This window comes from Aedes albopictus, chromosome 1 (assembly GCF_035046485.1).
Source record: "Aedes albopictus strain Foshan chromosome 1, AalbF5, whole genome shotgun sequence".
Taxonomy (NCBI): domain Eukaryota; kingdom Metazoa; phylum Arthropoda; class Insecta; order Diptera; family Culicidae; genus Aedes; species Aedes albopictus.
The window spans coordinates 286,343,339-286,366,950 of record NC_085136.1 but is presented as its reverse complement, the minus strand read 5'-3'; the positions used below and the strand labels follow the sequence as shown (position 1 = coordinate 286,366,950).

Genomic DNA, 23,612 nt, shown 5'->3' with positions numbered 1-23,612 from the left:
AAAACGCCCCTGAAGCTCCTTGGAACCCCCTTTTTGGGGCTTTGGGAACATTCTGGAAACTCCCTTAGCCCCACCTCAACTGCCCAGATTTTCTAATTAAAGCCCAAACTTAATTTATGCATAAATTTCCCTCTTTTTATGCCTTTTTTAATTTATGCACATTTTTAATTTATGCAGTCCCAGCCATGTGCATAAAAAGAGGTTCCAGTGTACTAGATGATTCAGTTTTTACATTATATGATGTAACATTGGATCAATGAAATGAATAAATGGAAGATTTTGAAAAAACACGGACACGTTTAATGCTTCCAGTGAGCTATTCGCTCTTTGAAGGAAGCACGACACTAGACAACGGACTAACATGGGAATCATGGGAATCGATCCCACGCCTCTCAGCACGATGCGACTAAATGCTTGGTGACACTAACCGTACGGCCACGAAGCCACACATTTGCTCGATGCTTGGTAATAAAGTATCGAACAAGCTTTGTAGAAGCATGAGTGCAACACAAACGTGTTTGCTATGGAACTGTTGTAACTTTGTAGTCAAATCATAAAAGATTTCTTTAGTGTTATCTTTTTTGTCGGTTAATAGCCTGGCAAGCAGGGCCCTACATTTTCAATTTCAATTGAAATTTTCAGACGAAGTTTGTAAACAATGGTTTCAATCGTCAATGGAAACAAGGCGCCGTCGTCGTCGCTCAGCCCGACTGTCATCGTCACCGATGAACAGACGGTGCTGCGTCGTCGCAGACGCCACTTTGTTTCGCACTCACAAGCTCACGCACGCTCGTTGGAGTTCGAATGAATTTCTCTGTTATAACTCAATTAATGAGTGTAACAACCGGCAAATCTGTGTAATGTTAATGTATGCTATGCATATTTTACTGAAATAGTTCATTATCCATAAAAATATTAGGCAAACATACATTTTAGACAATTTGAAAATTTCAATTGAATCCCAGTCGGTGTGAAAATGAGCCGCCACCCGTCGTTGCGTCGAAGAAAGTGACAAGAAGGGCGGCTGAAGCGAAGCGCATGCATGTTGTTTTTAATATTCCCGTCGTCGGAGTCCGTCCGATGCTGATGGGCGCTCGCTTTCAGCGTCATGTTTTGGTTTCGACGATGTAGGCCCCTGCTGGCAAGTAAGCTTCTCTAAATAAATGTATACAGATAACTTTTTGCCCCCCGTTCCAGTTGATGTCGGGTTTGAATATAAACCAATCCCGAAAAGAGATAAGCTTGAAAGGATAAAATTACCCATCCATTTAGATCTCTTCTTGCATCAAACAAGTTGACAAGTCAAAAACCATATCTCTGTGACATGAACCTCTGCCTCTGGTTCTAAAGTGACTGACCCTAGCTAGGAGCAACTTTGCCCAGCTACTATTTGTCTTTGAAATTGTATCCTATCGGAGGGTTTCGATCTGAACTGCAGCTTGAAAATCAGCTTTTATCTTATATTTGTATCGCTCGTACAACTAGGTTCCGAACGGAAAGGAGAAAAAAAAAATTTTGCTACGACTCAACTACGGAGAAGGGGAGCACCTATCCACTAGATCCAGCTACTAATTCCCGAGGATTACAAGCTGTTTCCTGGTTTGGGGGCTGGTTGGCTGACTGCACGAAGCAATCCAGTAGGGGAACAAAGCCCAAAATGCCAAGATGGGGTAAAATGGCCCAACTCATAAAATCATTCCTGCATGGGACTTGATCATTGCTATAGGTAAATGGTGTCAAGATATGTTTGCATCAAACATTCTTCTAGAAGCTAGGCCACCAAACCCACGAAGAATCCTTTGATTTCCCAATGAAAATTGTCAACTTCCGGTTTTTCGTGCTTGCAATTAAGGTTTTCTGGTGATTTTATTACCAGCCAAGTGTTTCCAACGAGATTGAGGCACACATGGAGACGCATGGTTGTTGATGTCTACGCTTTTCATGTTAGGGGTCATTCAAATATTACGATCATCGTTTTGCGGGGAGGGGGGTAACACTCCATTTATTGAGTATACGAAAAAAGCGGGACAGAGGGGGAAAAGGAGTCGGAAATGCCCGAAAACTGATGGACGTAATTTTTGAATGTTTTCATGAAGTGGCATCTTACCCCATGGCAGATGGTCGTTTTGCACCACTTCCGTTTTACGAATCAGTTTTTAAAATTGCTGAAAATCGATGAAAATGCAATAGTTTTGTGAATATTTTTGCTGAAGTATCGAGCAAATATTGTCTAGTTGCTGTTACCACTTTGAAAGCCTAACAAATGAGGCTAATTATCATTGAAAACGATGAAAGTTTGAAAAATGGCATTTTACCCCACTTGACCCTACCAGTTTTTGCGCCGTCAGACGACCGACGACGACCAGCAAACGAGGAAGTTTATTGCGGTTTTCAGTCCTGGATCGCTTCCAAGGAAACGGGCGGGCGGGCGTACGACGGTTGACCTGACAGCAGCCAAGCTGCGTCATGCTTCCCAGAGAGAAGTTTACCGTTCAACATTCATGACAGTAATTCCGGATTATTGCCATCTAAGCACGTCGTTCAGTATCCTTTCTGCCGCTGCTGGGTAGCAAGCCCACAGCCTCGCCACCACCATCCGTTGGCGTTGGTTCTACTTTCTGACACGGGCAAAAACCTCAACAAACTGGGGATATCAATGGTTTATCAGTTAGCTGGTTTCTAGTTGGAGTGTGTTTGTGGGATGGCGGTGCGAAATGCGTCTTTCGGGATGAAGTGGACTATTTCAGGACAAATCCGCATTATTGCTTATTGGAGTTCAGTGGCCCCTGGGATTTCTCCGCGATTTATTCATGAGTTCCATCTGGGATTCACCCAGATGTTTCTTTTAGCCATTATCGTACACCAAAGTGTACTGAAAGGCTATATGTGCACTCAAAAAACTAATGTTCGATAGAAGGCTCGGAAGGTCAAGTCACATATACCAATCAACTCAGTTCGACGAATTGAGATGATGTCTGTATGTGTGTATGTATGTATGTCTGTGAGCAAAAAAAGTTCACTCACTTTTAAGGCACTTCCAATTGGCCGAATTTTCGGATTTTAGCACGGATCGAACTGGAATTTTACCGCGTTGTTTGCAATTGAAAATGGTTCGGATCGTTCAAGCCGTTCCGGCCATTTCAGTGATCCGGACCAGCACCGATAAAACTGTCCGTATATAAAACTTAACCAAGCCCCATCATGCGACACATCAAACTGCGACGATTTGTGTAACCTTTAGCATGGTTGACGAATTTTGTGCGGAAATCATCACTGAAGACCAAAAATTCCACGGTGTCGGTCTAAAATTCAAGATGGCAGCCTAATATTTAAGATGGCGGCTCCAAATTCAAGATAGCGGCTGTTTCATAGAGTTTTAGGCTCTAAAACCATGCAATATGGGTACATTTGGTATGGGGAAGGATGTCGGAGGTTCAAAAATAACGACCAGAATATCCAAGATGGTTATCTGAAATCCAATATGGTGGCTTAACATTCATTATGGCGGCTGTTTAATGGTGTTCTAGGCTGCAAACCATGCAATATAGGTATATTTGGTATGAGGAAGATGGTTGGGAAGATGTCTGCTGACAAGATGAGGCGAACTTAATCCAAAATGGCGGCTCAAAATTCAAGATTGCGTTTCTTTTAGTTTAAGGATCAAACATGAAAAGCCAGATAAACTATGTGATCTCTGGTGTCATGAAATGTTTTTTTTAACGTATGAAATGGATGTTTGATGGCACGAGAAAAGCGCCATCACCACTAGCTGGATGAATTAGTTTTTTTTTAATTCCATCTGTAATTTGTATAGGAAATCTTGGATGGAATTCGCTGATGAATTTTGAGCAATCCCTTGATACCGAACCAGATGTAATTGATCACGTTTTACCCCACTCATCCCCCATATAGCTACTTTTTTTGCGCTCAACTAAACTACACATCTCCCCTGCTTCTTATCACAGGGGTGATACAAAAATTATGTCTCGCAAAAATCGATCATTTTCAACCCCACGTCCTCCCTATGTCACACTTTTTGTATGATACCCTAGAATTTTTGTGTATGGGTCTTCACGTTATGCAAAACCCCATTTCCCCCTAAAAGCGTGACGTAATTTGTGCATGGACCCACAGAAGCTCGTTTATCAGGCAAACGTTACACACTTCAGTATCGGGAGCGGCCTTTCCCTGCATCAGCCGGGAGGGGCGCCCCATATCGGATCGGGCAGCTCCAGAAGAGTTGGGAAATTAATTTCATTGCGGGCAAATAGTTTCTCGGTGGTTGTCGGATGTGGTTGAATGGGTGGAGAGGAAGAGTGGAAGGTGATTTGTACCGTTCTCTCGATGCTGACTGCCAGCTGCATATTGGTTGGTTTCGTGTTGATTGGGATTCGGATTGGTTCTTGCTTGCCGGGACGTGTGAGAGTGTGTGGTGTGGTTGTTCCTGTTTTCTATTGATGATTCTGAAATGTCGAAATGAATCTTTGGATTTGTTCGTAAATGCAGTTGGTGAAAGTCGTTAAGTGGGTTATTGAGAGCCAGTTTGCGAAGTGCTGAGATTGGCAACTTGTTCATCTCCGAGGACGTCCGTTATTGGACACGAGTGGTGTGTAGGGAATTAGTTTTCCCATAAAGTTTGAGAGCGCGTGACCAACGGAGGGACATGAGAAAAACTTTGTTTTGTAGTTTTTAAATTTGTTTTTTTTTTACATTTGTTCATTGCTCCAGAGAGGAGATTTTTCTGCGCAAATCTTTGATCATTTTTTGTGGAAATCTTAAACAAATCTCTTATATATCTGACAGAATTTGGCAGTAAAAGTGAATATGGTTGTTTAGGAGTTATATTAAATTAATATTAGTAGATGAAGTTTTATTGAAAAAACAAAATATGACGAATGTTCTTGATAAAAAGTTTGATGTTTAGCTTAGTCTTCTATGACATCTTTTTTTTTGTCTGTATTAACGAGATTTTTAATCCTAGGCTAGTTCATCTCGGGACCCACGCTTTACTTCCCTTCCAAAGGAAGAACCAGGGCCGGATCTAAGGGGGGGCCGGGGGGGCCCGGGCCCCGGGCCCCCACATTTTAGGGGCCCCCACAAAAACTTTTTTGGTTGCTAATATTAGCTTTATTTTTCATATTGCTCGAGTACTGTTCAAAAATAAGGAAAAAACATTTTTGGTCATCTCTCCGAGGGGCCTCCACATCCGCTCGGGCCCCGGGCCCCCACATTCCTTAATCCGGGCCTGGGAAGAACCCACAATTTGTGAGTATGTCGGGAGTGAGAATAGATCCCAGGTCCTCGGCGTGATAGTCTTGTGTTCTAACCAACCACACCAGGTCCGCTCCAACACTATGACATCTAATAGTTTTATTTATATTGAATCCGAAAAATACTAAACAACATTGATGGAAATTGAAAAGAACATATCAACCACAAGTTGAAGTTTAAATCAACGCCAGCAAACGGTCATGATTTATTCAAGCCAAAACCATTGTAAACCTTGAAATTACTTGGAAACGACAAACCAAAACTCAAATCTGACACGAGTACTGCTCACAAAGAGAGAGCGCGGTCGTGCGGATAAGAAAACACCCTTCTGATTCAAAGAAATAAAAAGATCTATGAACCATGAGCTCCAAGAACCAACCAACACTCGACTTGCTTTTGGCAACCAACGAAGAGTTACGGTACGCTCGATTGCAGCTATAGGTAGCCGGATCCACCCATTCACTTTGTTCCCGGGAGAATAAAGCCGAACGGTTACAATAGTGAATGGAATCGACTGGGGGTTAGATGGTCCAAGAGAGCCGGACTATTAAAGTTAACGTTCGGTGACCGGCGGTGTGTCATGCACCTTCGTTCGTTATTTAGGAGCCACTTTAAGGTGAGTGGAGAATCTCCTTTTGCGAGTGCTAGAGGGTAATTGATGCTTATATAGGTGGTTCGTGCAACGATAAAACGATTCTATTATGGCGATTCACAGTTTATGTGAAACCACTTCCTAGTTGAATCTACGTTCCCTCTGGAACTTGGCCTGTCTCGATTCAACTTAGTGTTCTTTGAGCACTTCCACAGTTATTAACTGAAGGGCTTTCTTTGCCTGCCATTGCATGAGTTTGTATATTGTGAGGCAAGTACAATGATACACTATGCCCAGGGAGTCGAGAAAATTTTCACGAGCGGAACGGGAATCGAACCCGCCGTCTTCGGATTGGCAATCTAAAGTCTTAACCACTAGGCCAACTGGATACCTTACGTTTGATAAATTTAATGATTTGAGAAGTTACTTTTAATAAATTCAATAAAAACTTAGTAAACTGATGCTCAAACTATAAAAAAATCATGAAATTTTTTAAATTTTTACACATTTTTTTCAAAATATTCCAGAAATTTCCCAGCAATTGCTGAAGAATCCTTTAATGAATCCTTGAAGGCATTTCTAAGAAATTCCTGGAAGATTGTCTCAAGAAATCCGTTGAAAGCCCCTGGAAGAAATTATTTTTTAAGTGGCATTCTTGGGCAAAAATAACTGAAGAAACTTTACGAGTTATCTCATGATCAATTTCTTGATGAATGCCTAGGATAATACCTAGGAGAATACCTGAAGAAACATGTTCAGATACCCCAATAATTCTCAGAAAAAAATCATGAGAGGCTTATGGAACAATTCTGCATGTCATTTAAAGGTAAAAATGCATGAGGGATGGCTGGAAAATCCGTAGAGGAATATCAAAAGGAATCTCTTAAAAATATCTGCATAAATTATAGACAAAAGTAGTACTGGTGGAATTCTTTTTTTTTCTGTTCGGAACATAAACCACTGCGATCAATATTTGATCTATTGTGGTATATCCCGTGTCACTTGTATAGTGCATGTCGTATTACTTTATCACCATTGAGAAGTTATTAAGTATTCGGTTTTATTACAGTAGTCATTTTCAACTTGATCGCAAGGGAGGATTCTGATTGATAGGTTCCGCTTTGAACACGCTCCTTTTTCAGTCAAAATCGGATCCCCTAATGATAAAGTCAAGAAATGATACCGATATTGACCATGCATCGGAACCCTAGCCCTTACTGTTCCAAACTAGTGAACACCGAATAAAAGATTAGGAATACTAATCCATTTGTCCCTGTTTCAAGGTCTATCTCGGCCACACCTAAAACCGAGACCTATCACTTTCAACAAGGTGTAAAATGTAATAAGGACCAAAGTGTTTTCCTTTGATTACTAAGTTATGCTGTTCCACTAGTTGGAACCAGTTAGGACTAGGGTTCGGTTTGGTAGATCTTTCACCGCAACGCAACCCAAAAAGGCGATCTATCCACGCTACGGGCTCCGTTAAAGATCGAGCATATTTTAAGCCCCCTCAACCTTTCATCCCTCAGCACGGGTCGCCTGACACCTTGGATTGGGGTTACCTGTTTGGTGGACTTTTACAATAAAAATAGTCCACAGTAAAAATAGTCCTGGAGGAACTCTGAGAGAACCAGTGAAGAAAGAAAGAAATGAATTTTCGAAATAATACCTCAAAGAATAGGGGAAACCTGTGCAGGTATAAATTGAAAACAATCTTGAACAATGTTATGAGATATATTATGGTGTAATATATACAGGAATCATTGAGAAAGTTTGAAAAAAAAATCTGAAATAATCTGAAGGATATTTTCAAGGAAATGTCCAAGAAAATCTCTGAATAAATGGAGTTATACCTGAAAGATTCTATTAAGAGAATTCTAGCAATTATTTTTTAAAACCTTCTGAATTTCTAAAGGAAATTCATTGAGGAATTTCTGAAAATATCTTTGAATCTTTGCAAAAAATGCTCCTGGAATTGCATCTTTTGGAGATACGCTTTCTTCCTGTAGGAATTCCTGGAAGAATTTCTAATGAATCATAAGGTATGACATTGCCAGAAGAATTTTTAAGAATTTCCAAATAAAAACTAATGAAATAAAATTTGACAATATTTCTGGAAGGGAATATATATGTAAACTTATTTAGCAATTCTTGAAAGAATTATTCTACCGTATAGAACCCCAGAAGGAATTTCGTAAAAAAAAGCTGAGGAAACCTGTGGGCTACTTTCAAGATGATTTTTATTGAGAAATTTCTTGAGAAACTGCTGAAGAAGTGCCAAGGAAAATAAATAAAAGATTTTCTTGAACAATTCCTGGAGAAATTTTCAAAAACAAAAACCGTGACAAGTGTGGTGAGCAATGTTTCCATGCCGCCGCCACCGGTGTGATTAACTCAGCACGCCGCTGTTTCAATTTTCCAAACCCGCCGAACAAAATGTACCATGTCGATGAGAAAACGATAGAGACTCATCCTCGTCAAAATCTGTTTAAGATGCGCTTGGTGGTCTACTGGCAACCGCTTCTGATTATTATGCTGAAAGTCCTGGGTTCAATCAGTAATATTCACACAATCTATCCACTTCACGCCTGGCATCCATGCACCAATGCGTGAACCTTGCGTGCTGAAAATAAACATTTCACATCAAAACTCCAACATTCGCGTGGCCTTGTGCAGGTGCAGAGGACTCAACGGCTAGTTGGAAACAAGCGATTGCAATCATCATTTCTGGTAGGTATCTTAGAGATATCCGATGGAACTTCTAAATGAAGTTATGCATCACTTACTGGTGCATACCCGATGTTGGACCCAGCTAACACAAAGTCTTATATGATGTTGAATAGGATGCTAAAGTGGAGACTATATGCGTACCTGCTTCCATTTAACCACGTGTAAAGTGTGCGTATATCGCCTCCACTTTTGCATCCTATTCAACATCATATACAATCGTGTGTTGACTGGGGAGTGGGAGTTTTTATTTTATTCTTAATCACTTAACCTAATTTACAGCTCTATTGTCCACTGGGGCACTACGTGAGCAATTTCAATTGACAGCTGCACTTACATTTTGCACAGGGCCTAGATTCTATTCTACTTTATCGAACTGGTTGCCTTTCTGCTGCTTTCATTTTTCTACTTTATACCTGGTAGAATGATGAGCCCAAGGATGATGATGGATGGCTCCTTTCCAGTCCGAGGGGGGTCCATTATGAGTAGCAGTTCGCCGATGTCCAGGTATCCGTGTCCGTTTAAGCCATGGGGCTCAGAAGAGGGTCAGTGTCAGTTACTCTCGGGGGAAAAGCAACAGACGAAAAATGGCAAGTGCCCGGGCTGGGAATCAAACCCTTGACCATCCGCATATGAAGCGAACGTGTGACCAACTACGCCACGGGCCCCGGCTGGGAGTGGGAGTTGTCAAAAATCTTTTGAGCAAGGGACGTAGAATCCAGAACGCTAAAAGCTGTATATATTTAGAGATAAGTAGAAAGGATATCTAGGAATTTCTGGTGAAATCGATGGTGGATTGTCGATGAAATCCCTTTGCAATGTTGAAGTCAAACATATTTGATCAAGATAGCTATGATCGAAACTTCCAAAGCCAACTTCAGATAACTGGAGTTGAGTTATCGAACGTCGATAAATTTTACGAAAATTTACCATCATCGCAGTGTGCGATAACATTAATTCCAGCTATCGTTATCGGCGATAGCGATAGTTTATCGAATAACAACCTTGGTTTCAACGCGTTTCAGGGCAATTTTGGAGGTTTCTGGGGTATTCAAGAGGGCTTCAGAGGTTCACAGATGAATTTTACGGAGGATTTGATACGTTTCAGGGCGTTTCAGGCAGATTTAGAAGGGTTTTAGTAGGCTTCTGAGATTCTCAGGAGAATTTCACAGCATTTCTGGGCCTTTCAGGGCATTTGAGGAGGTTTCAGGGGAGATTAGGGTGGATTCAGAGGCTCGCAGGTCAGTTTCACGGGGGTCTTAGAGACGTTTTCAGCGTTTCAATGCGTTCAGATGTTTCAAAGAAGCATTCGGGGACTTTAGAGGCTCTCCGCTGAATTTCACGAAGATTTCGTGGGCGTTTAAGGAGACGTTTCAAAGCATTTCAAGGTGTTTCAATGCGTTTCAGGGCAGTCAATGAGGTTTCCGGGGTGTTCAAGTGAGCTTCAGAGGCTCGCAAATGCATTTCACGGAGGTTTCATGGGGATTCACAAGGCGTGTCAAAGCGTTTCAAGGCATTACAATGCGTTTCAGGAGGTTCCAAGGGATTTTAGGGGGCTTAAGAGGTTCGAGGGTGAACTTCACTTAGGATTGATGGAGTTTCATAGGCGTTTCAAAGCTTTTCAACTCGTTTCATTGCGTTTCTGCGGGTTCGGATGGGAGTTCTGGAGGTAGTTGCATAAGGTTGTGCAAGCATGAATTTTATTCATAAAGCTCTAATAGATCAATGATGTACACCTTTGAGGCTCTGTATTAAAAAGACTATGCCTTATTTTAACAACTGCTGTGTGTCTATGTGTTGCTAACGTTGTAAACAAACGATAACCTTCATCAAAAGTTAAAGTTTACGGAAGAGATGCGAAAATCGATTGTGACCAGGTACAGCAATGAAAAATGATTATCGCTAAGAAAATCAGCAAAAATTGAATATGATAGGGTTTTTGTTGTCTAAAATGCTATCAAACGATTCGGTATGCATAATACACTAAAATACTCACCCGGATGCGGCAAAACAAGTGCGTCTAAGTCAAATTTAGACAGCAAAATTTGCAAAATCGTTAAAGGAAAAGAAGAGGTATCCATCAGAGATTGCGTAAAAAAGTGAGGAACGACTGTTGGTTTAGTTCAGCACGCCAAGGAGCGTAATTCCCTGAAGACCTATCCAAAACAGAAATGTCCAAAACGCTTGAGCTTGAGCTTGAGCTTGATTGACCGCCCGTGGATGCTACTCCAGTATCGCCAGACCAGCTACACTCACACAAGGACCAATGAGATAACTGCCGGGGACTAGCAAGCATCTTCAGTGTGTGAGCGTTGGTGATCTTCTATTTTTAGGCGACAATGGCGCCTGCCACGTCAGGTTGCAGGTCAATGTGGGGAAGGGGTAAGGAAGTGATGATTGCAATCGTTTGTATCCACATCTGGCCGAATATACCTCTGCGCCAGCACAAATTCATGCGGATGTTGGAGTGTTGGTGGGAATTGGTTGGCAGAAGGTTCACACATTGGTGTGTGGATACCAGGGGAAGGTGATAGAATTGTGTGTTTTTTATTATTTGGAAGATGTGCGGCACAGTTCGCTTGATTGCATAACTTGTAGGCGTTTTCTAATAGGATTGTGACACTGTGCTGTGAAAGTTTGGAAGGAAGGGAAACGGCTTTTTCAACCCGTTTCTGTTCTAGCGACGGCTATGAATATGTTTATACATGAGTTGTATATGTAGAGAGCAGAGAGAAAGTATATAGAAAGATACAAAGTAGGAGGAAAGGGACGGGCCAGGGATTGAACCCAGGACCTTCTGCATATAAATCAGAAGCGGTAGCCACTAGACCACCAAGCCCGTCCAAAACAGAAATGTCCAAAACGCAGTCAAATTCTGGCGGATTATGTGAAAACTCGGGCTTGGAAACTGTAAGACGATGTTTTGAGCAAAAATTACATGTGCATAATCATGGATGATGAAACCTATGTCAATTTAGATCACAAGGCACTTTTTCACTCTGAAGCGTGGCACGGATGTTCCGAATGAGGAGAAATTGATTTTTTGCGAAAAAAAAATGGGAAAATGTGTTGGTTAAGCAAGCAATTTGTCAATGTGGTATGAAATCATCACCTTTCTTCACCGTCCCAAGTATGAACATCGAAATATACTGGAAGGAATGCCTCCAGAAACTTATTCTGCCACTCATCTGAACGCACAAAGGTCCTACATTATTTTGGCCGGATTTGGCATCCTGCCACTATGCGCATGACACCTTTGGCAGATATGCAGAAAACAATGTTCAATTTGTAGAAAAGGCAATGAATCCTCTAAATTGTCCGCAAATAGGGCCCGTTGAGAAAATGTTAACTTTAATAAAAGGGAAACTACGTAAAAAGGATAGAGGAGCAGAGGACGTCACCAAATTCAAGAAAAACTGGGTCAACCCAAGCAAAACCATTGTCGGAACGGTTGTCCAAAACCTTATAAAGAATACCAAGAAGTAAATGTGAGAGGTGGCAAGATTCATGAAAAATTAAATATACGATGATGTCATGGGCTTTTCTGATTGTCAATAAACAATGTAATGGAATTTAATTTATAAAACAAATAAAATATTTTCAAATACAGCAATTTTCAGGTGTACTCATTATTAACGATACAGTCCTTAGTAGATCAGATGGTCTAGGCTCCCGCAGGTCGGATACTCTTAAACTTTTAAACTTTTAAACGTTTAACCCTTAAACATGCTGGGTAACGCCCATTAACTCTTAATAATGCTATTTTTAGAAAACTACCATTATCCATAATCCTGCTCTGAACATAATCAAATTCCATTAAGGTAACGTTACTTTAATTGAAGGAATAGATTTTACCTAAATGGATTCTACCTAAATGGATTCAGCTTATTATCTAAATGTATTACAAGGTTGCAAAGAAACTTTATAAGGGCGAGTGGCTAAAAGATTAAAAATAGGGTCATGCGGAGTATCAGAGGGTGGCATTTTCAGGAGGGGGTAGTCCAGGGGCGTATTCGAAAGTTTCGGAGTGTCTCGAGTGCGTTATATGGGAACCGAGGAGGTTTAAGATGATATTTTAGGAAGTTTCAGAAGATTTTCAGCAAGTTTTCGCCAGGCGTTACAGGGGTGCTTTCGAAGTTTCAGGGGGTTTTTGTTGACATTTTAAGAAGTTTCGGAGGGATTTCAGGAGGTCCCGGAAACGTTACAGAACCGTTCAAGAAAATTCAGAGTGTTTTGAATCGGATTTCGGAGGCGTTACAGAAGCATTTTCGGAGGTTTCAGAGGTTCTCATGCGCATTACAGAAGATGCTGATGCTCAAAAAAGTTTGCAGGGAACCTTAAATAGTCCAAACCAGGGGGAGGGTGCGTCGACAGGGCATCTCTTAACCCTGAATACGCCCTGAACACGCCCTAAACTCTCCTTAACTCCACTTTAAAAAATATCTTGATATGTGACAGTTCTGCTCTTGACAAACTATGGAATCTCCATCTTGAAAATCCCTGTAAGCCTTATCTGAGAGGTCCGTCCAAAACTTCGTAGACTATAAGGAGGTGCATGTGAGGCCTTGTTCACAAAAATTGTAAAAACTCTAGCAAAGATTACGAAAGTGACAAAAAATGAGTTTATGTTGTTTACTTACTGCGTCTGGAACCCTCCTGGAAGTTTCTAGAACCTCTGAAAGTTCTCCTCAAATCTATTAAAATCCCCTGAAACCATTTGAATCACTCCTGGAAAAGCCCAAGAATATCTTAAAATGCTCCTGAAAATCTTTCCTTCCTCCTGGAATCACCCGAACGCATCTGAATATCCCAGAATCCTATAAATTCTTAATATAGCCCCCCTGGAAGCACTTTGAACCTTTTTGGTTTCCCCTGAAACCTCAGAGCAATGGCATCAGGGGGTGGCCAAAATGTTTGGGATAGGAGACAAGCAATTTTTGAACTGTCATATCTCGGAAATCAGTGAACCGAATCGAATGAAATTTTGAACGTTTATCAACAATATATTGATACTTAATGCGACATTATAAAATGTAATATTTTCTTACGACGAATGAAGTTATAACGGTTTCACATTTTCACCCATATAGAGGGAAATAAGTCAAATTTACAATATCGCACAAAAATTACTTAATGTGTTTTTCTTTCAATCCAAATTGTCTCTTATACATCTAATTATGGATATCTGGAGAACAGAAGCAGAAAATCTTTGAATATCAAAACTAAAATTTAATGGCAGTGATGTCAAAAAAAAAAAAAAATACATTTTTTCGAGAAAAATTCAAAATGTCATCAATCTATGATACCTATTTCAAACGTTTAATAAGTACCTATGTTTTAATCACTTGTGAAGCACTAATATATTGTTGATAAACGTTAAAAAATTCATTCAATTCGGTTCACTGTTTTCTGAGATATGACAGTTCAAAAATACGCTGTCTGAAAAATAGTGTTTTACGAAAACGGTTTTAGCTCCGCGAATGAATAACCAATCGAGTTCAAATTTGTACCAATGATGCAGATATAATAGGTTGACAAACAGTCAAAATTTGAGAATTTTTGATGCACGATATGAATAGTTACAGCATGTTGAAATTTTTTTGTGAGAGAAAAAAAGTTGCCTATCCCAAACATTTTGTCCACCCCTGTATGTATATTAGCCGTTTTCATTAATAATGAATAATGAAAACTCAATTTGTAAAAAAAAAAATCAGACACTGCATAACAAACATATGGGTAGTTTTCAACAATTAGTGAATCGTTCTAATAACACAGTCCCCCTATGTTGACGTTTGAAGGTTGATCTTTTTATTGACTAGGCATAAAGGTTCTACTTGAACACGTTGAAATTATTTTCGATGCTTCGAAACCTTCCATATATGATTACAACAAATATCAACCATCCCGAAATGCCGGCCCGAAAAGTGTCAATTCCATAACCACATCTGCGGTTGAATTCCATATACTCACAGTTGGCAGTATGTATTTTTATCGTCAAACTTCCCAAACCGCACTGATACTGAAATGAAATGAAATCCATATTGATATCGAAAAGCCCCGTTTCAACTGAGGTTGTTTGCCTTCGTCAAACGTTTCCTTATTTGCCTGAGCGAGTGTTAAATACCCGCCAACTGCTGTACTTTTTTCCCCCGTACTGCAGTCCGACGCCCCTCTTCCCGAATTTCCACCATTTCAATGGTACACTGGGTTGGTACAAAAGTTAAATTATGCCGTAGGAAAAAAGTGGACCACGATCCTTGTTTTTTTTCGTCCATTCAGCGCTGTTGTTTGTTTTATTCATTTCGTTGAATTGTCCGGACAGCACTCGCATTCCAAATCAAATATTTATCCTCAACCTGTGGGAGGAAACATCGTCATTCTCGTTGCGCGCGGGTCCAGAGCCATAGTTAAAATGGGTGAGGCGTAGGCCATTATTGCACTCTCCTCACTCGGGTGGCCATGGCTGACAGGAGGGCCTCCAACGAAGGAAAAAAAAACTCCGAGGAGAACAAAGTTTTCTGATCATATTTTTTGCTGCCACTGCAATGAGCATTTTGTGAGATGAAAAAGTCACATCAACCGATGGATGGTAAAACTGGAAGAGGCATAAGGTTGGAAATCAATTATGTAACTTTTTCTTAAAATGTGCAGCTTTGAAACCGGACGGATAGACTGGGTTCTTGTTGCTGAAGTCGTCAGTCGAAGTTTTTTTTTATATTTTTTGTCAGTATTCTTCGCCCAGGCTCAGAGGCGCGTGATCCAGTCCAGTGCCCAGTCACCGAAAAAAATTCAGATTGAGAACAAAGATAGAAAATGTCATTGCTAATTTTACCGCCTCTAGTAAAAGATGTTTATAGATGAATTTTCCATCACTGGTCAACTTTATTGATTGTTGATGCTCACGAACGGAAATTCATTCGCAAAATGATACTTATTTACAAATGTAAGGACATTTTTCCATGCCATTTTGTGATAGTTTTCAGCTCGGGTTTAGGATAAAGGGCCCATTATTCAACTAAAGCTTAATCAACGTGCCTCGTTCTCACTCCATAAGCACTGAAGAATGAAAACAGCCAGACGCGCCAACTTGGTCAAATTATTGGGGGGGCAAAGCCTGTTTTTCCTGATATTTTGTATGGGAATATTAAAAAATCGTCAAATATTGGGGGGGGGCAAACCTATGCTTGCCCCCCCTAAGTTGGTACCTATGAAAACAGCCTATGACATCGTCACTTTCAAGAATATGGCCATTCGTAGCACCTACTTCTAATGCAGCCTCCTTCATCATTACACCGGAAGATCACCACGGCAGCCTAAATCGCGCATCGATCATGTTCTGATTGGTGGACGGTTCTTCTCCGAAATAATAGACGTAAAGATCTAACGTGACTAACATCGACTCCGACCTGGTCGAATTGCGCGCAAAACTCTATGCTATCAACAATGTGAAGTACCGATGACCGACATGGTACAGCCTAGACCTAGAGCGAATGAAACAACAGGATGTCATCTCTCTATGTATTCGCGCAGAATTTCGAGGCAGCTTTGCCAGATGAAGGCGAGGTACTCAGCTGTGTACCCTCTTGAGGACTGCTTGAGTACAGTCAAAGCAGTCATCAACAACGAGGCCAAGAGCAGTATCGCGTACGTGGAACTGAGTCGAAGGAATGAATGGTTCTACAAGGAGGAAAACAATTCAGCGTGGGCGACAATACTGCAGCAAGGTACCCGGCAGAACGTAGAATGTTATTAACAGAAGCGGAAACAGTACACTCGCATTTTTCTGGAGAAAAGTGCCACCCGGAAAAACCGGAGTTGTAAAGATATGTAAGGGAGCGTCCATAAATTACGTCACGTAAAACTTGTCCATTTCCCCCCCCCCCCCCCCTCCCTCCACCCTATGTCACACGTTTATATTAGACCTCTGATATTTTTGTATGGGTCGTCACACTTTGCTGAACCCTCCCTCCTCCCTAATTCTACCAGAAGCTCAAAGCATCCCGCAACGGCCTCGTGTCACGTGCCGATATCTGTTGATAATGGGAGCCTCTTGACGGAGAGTCGAGGGGTAATTGAATGGCCGAACACTATTTTCTTAGACATTTATTTCGAAATTCCTTCGGAGTTTTTAAAGGGATTCTTCCAGGTATTCTTTCGATTATTGTTTCAGAAATTTTTGTGCTACTTTTCAGAAAAACTTCGTGAAATTCCTAAAGGAATATCTGAAACAATTCTTGCGTGAATTCCTGGAATAATCCCAGCAGATACTTCAGACAAAGCCACTAGAGCATGGTTTCCCAAACTGTTGGTCGCGACCCCCCAGGGGGGTCGCCGGCCTTCATTCAGGGGGTCACGAGGGACAGTAAAATATTTTACTGTAACAGAGATTAAATGAGGGAATTTCTATGGGGGGTCGCGAAAACTACGCCTACTGGCAATAGGGGGTCGCGAAACCTGGAAGTTTGGGAACCTATGCACTAGAGCGATTTCATAAAAACATCCTTGTAGGAGTTTCTATAGGAAATAATTTCTCAATGAATTTTTGGAGGAACCGTTGGAAAAGTTTGCTAAGGAATCTCTGCAGAATTTAAAAAATAGTTAGAGAGTTGGAAAACTTTGAAGAAGTCTGACGAAATTTCTTGATATCTGAAAAGTCTCAAGCGACATTTTTGAAGGAGCAGGGACTTCTGGAAAATGAAAATTCTGAAGGATTTTCTGAAGAAATCTCCAGTAGAAGCCTTGCAGATCTTAGCAAGAACTCATAAATGAATCCATAGAGAAATATTTGATAAAATCCTAGCGAAATTTCTTAAGGCACGGGTTCCCAACCGGTGGTCCGCGACCCCCTGGGGGGCCGTGAAGCCAGTCCAGAGGGGCCGCGATGTTACCAAAAAAATGTTAAATTTTTATTTTTTTTTGTGCAAATTATACCAATTTTTAGTTTTGTATACCGCCACCCCAAAACCCACAATTTGAGGAAGAAATTTTCAGTATCAAGCGCTTTCAAAAGAAAAAAATTTCGGCTGCGCCGCTATTTTTCAGCTACGACTCAAATTGAATGTACATGACATCATTGTTCACAAAATGTGAGTGTCGAATAAAAAAACGTATCATTGATCGTTGAAAATCCCTCCCACAGTACCAAAAAAAAACTCGGTTTCGTTAATTTGATTCATTTTTTTTTCCAAAAATTTTCATTGGGCCGCAGATGTTTTGATAATTCTTAAAGGGGGTCGCCACCTCCAAATGGTTGGAAACCTCTGTCTTAAGGAATCCCCGTAGCAATTCATGGGGCTTCCTTGCAAAACTTCTTTTGAAAACGTTAATGGAATTCTCAAAAAAGCTTTTTGATGAAATTTTTAGAAAATTCTAAATGAAATCCTTTGATAAAATTCTCTGAGGCTTTCCTGAAAAATATCCTGGGGCAGTCTGAGTACGTATTTCTAAAAGAAATCCTGGGAAAACGCCTAGATATGATTTTGTAAATATCAATCAATCCACTCTTGAGATGTTTTAAAAGAATTCCTGACCTAATGCATTGAATATATTTTTAAAATAAAATCCTCGTAGAATTTGTGTAGAAATTTAAAAAGTTATGCTTAGACTCTGGAGTCCTGTTGTATTTTTTGCATGATTTCCTGAAGAAGTTTCTGTGCACTGTGATAATTTTCTTTGGAATCCTTAAAGCAATTCCTGAACAAATTTCTGGTGAACTTCTCAGAGAAAGTTCTATACGAATTTCTCAAGGAGTCGCTGGAAGGTTTTTTTCAAATAGTTTTTAATGCAAAATTTTTCATGGACTGAAGTCTACGAGGAGGGAGAAGGGAGGGGTCTTACATGGCCTAAAATGAGTATACGTAGTTTATGGACAGCACCTTAGTGGAGTTTAAGACCGAATTCCTGGATTTATTTCTAAAGGAACCCATTGAGTTAGACATTAGAGGAAGCCTCTAATAGATTTATCGCAGAATTTCATAAAGAGTTTTCGGGTAATTTCTTAAGCAGACTGTGGAATATTTTCCAAAAAAAAAACCCTTGGATCATTTTTATTGAGAAAATCTGAACTTTAGATTTTTTGAAAAATCCATGGATGATTTTTAGAACAAATGCTTGTACGGCTTTCTGAAAGAATTTATGGAAGATTGTCCGAGCAAACCCATGGATGTTTTTCTACTAAAATTCTTTGAATAAATTTTGGAGGATCCTCAAGATGAAATTCTGAAATACAAGAAGATGTTTTTAAAGAACTTTCAAAAGCAATCCGTGTGAAACTTTCTGAAATGAATCCTGGTGAAATTTGGATCAATTTCGGTAGGAATCCAAGGTACCTTCTTGAAATAATTTTGAGAATGACCTCTAGAAGCTTTTCTGGAAGTGTTCCTGGAGGAATTCTAAGAAAAATTCCTAAGGCATTCCCGACAAAATTTCTTTAAAATTCCCACGAAAATTTCTGTAGGCGTCACCGGAGAAATTTCTGGAGATTTTTTACTGGAACTTTTATTTCTCATTGATCCTTCTTGGATTTTTTCAGCGAGTTCTTCCATGAGCTCCTTTATGGATTCCTACAGGAGTTCCTTTATGGATTCCTTCAAAAATTCCTACGGAGAGCTCTTCAAGAAATCCATACAGGAATTTTGGAAAAAAATCTATAAAGGAGTTCATAAATGAATGAATGGAAAAAAATAAAGAAATTCTGAGAAAATCATCAAAAAAAATCCTGCAGGAATTGTTGGTTGAATTCCCAAAGTAGCCTTGAGGAATTTTTGGAAGGAACACCAGTTTGATCATTGGTTGGATCCTCACGAAATGGGCCTTTCTTAGGCATTCCAAACTGCACAATGCCTGCCTGCATCTATTCTTAAAGATATTTTTTTTCAAGATGTTTTCTGTTATATATTTAAGAATTCAGTCTATGAATATCTGCAGTATTGGTCCAGGGATTTTTCCTTTGTCATTTTTCTAGGTGTTTTTTTGGGAACTCCTACAAGTATTTTTAATAGAAATGCATCCAAGGATTCCTTCAGGATTGTACCAGGTATTCTTGCTGAGCTACCTCGAGCGATCTCTTCAAGAAATCCTTCAGGGATTCTTCCAGGAATTTCATCGGTGATTCCATAAGGGTGCGATTTAAAAATTCTTCCACATTCCTCCATGAATTGCTACATGTTTTTTTTTTTCATAGGCTACTCCAGGGATTTAGTAATTCAGTAATTTCTTCCACCAATTTCCCTAAGCTATTTTAGGAATTCATGCAGGGTGCCCTGCAGGAATTTTTTTCAGTGATTTCGTCCGGAATTCCTTCATTTTTTTTCAGTAATTCTTTAATAATTTCCTTTAATGATTTCTATGAGAACTTCTCCGGGGAGTTTTTCATGGAATTCCCACAGAAACTCATCAAGAAATTGTGCCCAATGCCTTCAGGCATTCTTCTAGATGTATTTTAAACAATTTCTTCAGAGTGTTCAGTTAGCCAGTGGCTAAGGTAACGGATCGCCAATCCAGAGATGGTGGGATCGATTCCCGTTTCGGTCGGGAACATTTTCTCGATTCCCTGGGCACAGTGTAACATTGTCCTTTAGAAAGGCCTTCATTTAATAACTGTGGAAGTGCTAAAAAACACCGAGTTGAAACGAGGCAGGCCAAGTTCCACTGGGGACGTAGAGCTATAAAGAATAAGAAGTAGAATTCTTTCAGAGATTTGCTGCTAATTTCTAAACAAATTTCTCAGAATTCATTCTGGGACTATTACTGGAATTACTCTTGGTATTCTACCAAGAAACATTCCTCGTCTTCCTTCAGGCACTTCCCGGGTAGACGAGAATAACTAAATCATATCTCAAATCGAACACTTTTTGCTGTCATAGCTCGATGTGATTTTGATGAGTTATTCAAAATTCTAATGAATATCACACGAATAGCTCAAAGTGATATGATATTAGTTTTTATTCTTGTCGAAATAGCTGAAAATTTCTACATAAGAACAAGTTCAGCTCTTCCGCGCAAAATGGAACACATACACTCATAGAGATGGCTCAATGTTAGTGAAATGCCTTCCACAGCTCAGAAAAGGGCACATTTCGAAGAATTGCATGCTCTTATTCCCATGTTATTTACAACAGCGTGCCACAGTACAGTGGTAAACATCGCCGCCTGTGAATCCTAAGGTCGTAGGTTCGATGCTGGATGCTGCCATTTTTTATTTTATTTTTTTTTTGTAGAAAAAAATGTGACAGATCTTGTCTGCTATTGTTTTGATCTTGTAATATCTTAACGAGCTATTATTGAGTAGTTCACCATATTAGATTTTGCTATTATTTCTGTTCTTTTACCTCTTATATCAATCAAACCAATATCAGTTTTTGCTCTTCAGTAATTCAGTAAATCATAACTGAATATGCTATTCATCAGATTTTTCCACCTACTCGGGTTATCCTTGAATTTCCTTATTCTTAAAAAAAATATCAAATAATTTCACCATTAATTTCTTCAAAAAATTGCTGCATGGATTTTTCCAGGACATCCTTCAGTAGTTTCTCCAGGAATTTCTTCTGGGATTCTTTCTGGTATGTTGCCTTCAGTATTTTTGATGGCGTGTCCTTGAAGTATTCCTGGGATTCTTTGGGAAAATTACCTAGGAATTTCTCAGAAACTTCTATTTCAGATTTCTTCAGGAATTTCTCTTGCGATTCCCTCAGAAGCTCCTCTAAGGGACCGTCCATAAATGTCGTAGATTTTACAGATGAAGAAGGGAGTTCTATGGTAAAGCTACGAACAATGTACTAGGTATGGGAAAATACACAACAAGGGAAGGGGGAATTCAAAATCACACAAAAATACTACGTCATTTGTGAGTTCTCCCTTAAAAATTATCCATTCCATTCCATCGGATTTTTCCGGGGTTTTCAGATATCCTTTCAAACATTCCTTTAGAGGTGCTTTCACTAGAAATTCTTTCTTACTTCTTCTTTTTGGCGTAACGTTCCAACTGGGACCAAACCTCCTTCCCAGCTTGGTGTTCTATGATTAAGCTTGTGGAGCTCACCTGGTATAATGTTTAAAGCACGTGACTATCACGCCGAGGACCTGGGATCGAATCCCACTCCCGACAAACTCACCAAATGTGAGTTCTTTTCTTCCGAAAGAAGGTAAAGCGTGGGTCGTGAGAGGAACTCTCCTAGGGCAAAAAATCTAGTTAATTCCTACAGATAAAAAAAATGGAAAGAGCCCTTCAGGACGCACGCCGTTGTAAAAAGTACAACACGACCCAAACACCTTGCCCATCGTATACAGCGCGAGCGCATTGCAGTTTTAGGATCAAACAGGCGTGCGTCTTGAAAAGTTTATGCAAAAAAAAAACGGGAATGAGAACAAATTTATGATAAATTACAAGTAAAAAAGTTGCCTTTCATAGTGAACAACGCTCTATGCTGAAACAGATAGGATTCCAAACATCCCTTTACTGTAAGTATTCCCTCCAGTGGGAGCTATGCTGTATATCATACAACAGTGACCTCCCGCCAGACTCATAAATCCTGCCCCAACAAAAATATGTACATCGAGTTCCCCCAGCTGTCTGATGGCCATGGCTATAGGTAACAAGCAAAGCAAATACCGTTGTGGTCTGCAGTTGCTGCTGCTATATATGCTCACCTCTCTCACCTTGTTCAATTTAATTGAAAATCCAAATATCATAATTCATGAAGTTTGCTCATTTGCGATTTTTTTCCTCCGGCGCCGACGCCTGCTCCCGCTGGTGATGCCTTCCTTTTCCCGGGGACCACTGTCCTGCACAAGGTTTTCCTCTGCGATGTAATCCGTTTTTGCTCCTCCAATGATGGCTTTGTGCGGTTAGAGATATCCTTCGGTGATTATCGTCTTATCCTTTCGCAAACTCATTCACTGTGTATGCGCGCGCGTGCTAAGAAAATCCCTTTTGTAGTTGCTCTTTTTTCCGGACGATCCATCCGATAAAAAAACCAAAAGGGATTGCTCTGCTTTGGCACTCTGCTAATTGCTCCTGCTCGCAACAACTTCAGCTACATCACAAATAATTACAACTGGTATCCGTTTCGTAAGCATTCAGCTCCGAGACACAAACACACACAGAACACAATTAACCACTTTGGGATGGACCAGTGCCAGCAGCGTGTGGCAGTAGTATCATACCCCACAATCACGACACTTTTCCTTTCGTGCCCATAGCTTGCATAGCCGATTTCCCTCGCTCAAGGGTGGTGGTACATGGGCCCCAAAACGGCACGAGAACAATAATTAGATTATAATGATCACTTAACGAGTCGACCCACACGACAGACGAGAAGCTACACTACACGCACGCTTTGGTGGAGATATCACGGTTAATTGGTTTTCCCGCCAAAACTATTACTGAAACTGAGGGGAAACGTAGGATACGACCCGACCCGTCCGAACTCCGCCGAGGTGCAACGGAAACTGAACCTGATTGTGGGTTATCTGTCAGTTTGTCTGCGAAGTGATAGCAGGATGCTGAGAGCGAGGGGGTTTCATTGATAATACGCCCGATGTTTGACACAGAAAAATAAGAGAGAAACTTCGCACTCCTCATTATCCTGGTTGTAGCGTTGGAACCGAAGAGAGCATCAAGTTATCCTTGGCACGAGCTTTTCATCTCAGTATTCTTGGCGAGAGAGAAAAGCTTCGAAACTGAATGTTACTCATTTCACGAATAAAGCTTGGAGCAGGGATGAACTCACTAACCAGTATGAAAATGAATTTGCCGACTGAGAATTATTACTTTCTACAGTATTACTATGTGATACAATGTTAGGATAACCATATTAAGGCGAAACTGGAAGCATTTCCTCATTTTTTTGGTTTTTGAATTTTTATTAAATAACGAAGCAATATTTTCAAAACCGGTTTTCGTGCACATGTAGAGTATGGATCAGGGTATCTTCTGATTTTTTTACGTGTTTTTCGTTTTTGCAGAAACCATTTTTTAGTGAAATTTTATTCAAAAATGGTTTCTGCACAAACGAAAAAC

At 40.3% G+C, this 23,612-nt stretch overlaps 1 protein-coding gene across 11 annotated transcripts in view; it reads right to left on the bottom strand.

The window, feature by feature from the left end:
- Nucleotides 1-23,023, bottom strand: part of LOC109623069 (peripheral plasma membrane protein CASK) — a 259,898-nt gene extending 236,875 nt beyond the window's left edge. For 4 of the 11 annotated variants that reach the window (XM_062846940.1, XM_062846934.1, XM_062846936.1 and 1 more), the window contains exon 1: nucleotides 22,241-23,021. In XM_062846940.1, coding sequence (XP_062702924.1) covers nucleotides 22,241-22,282 — 42 coding nt within the window. In that variant the 5' untranslated portion in view covers nucleotides 22,283-23,021. Of the gene's footprint in view, nucleotides 1-22,240 lie in introns of all 11 variants that reach the window. The other 7 variants (XM_062846932.1, XM_062846933.1, XM_062846938.1 and 4 more) reach the window with 5 other exon arrangements.
- Nucleotides 23,024-23,612: the final 589 nt, after the last annotated feature.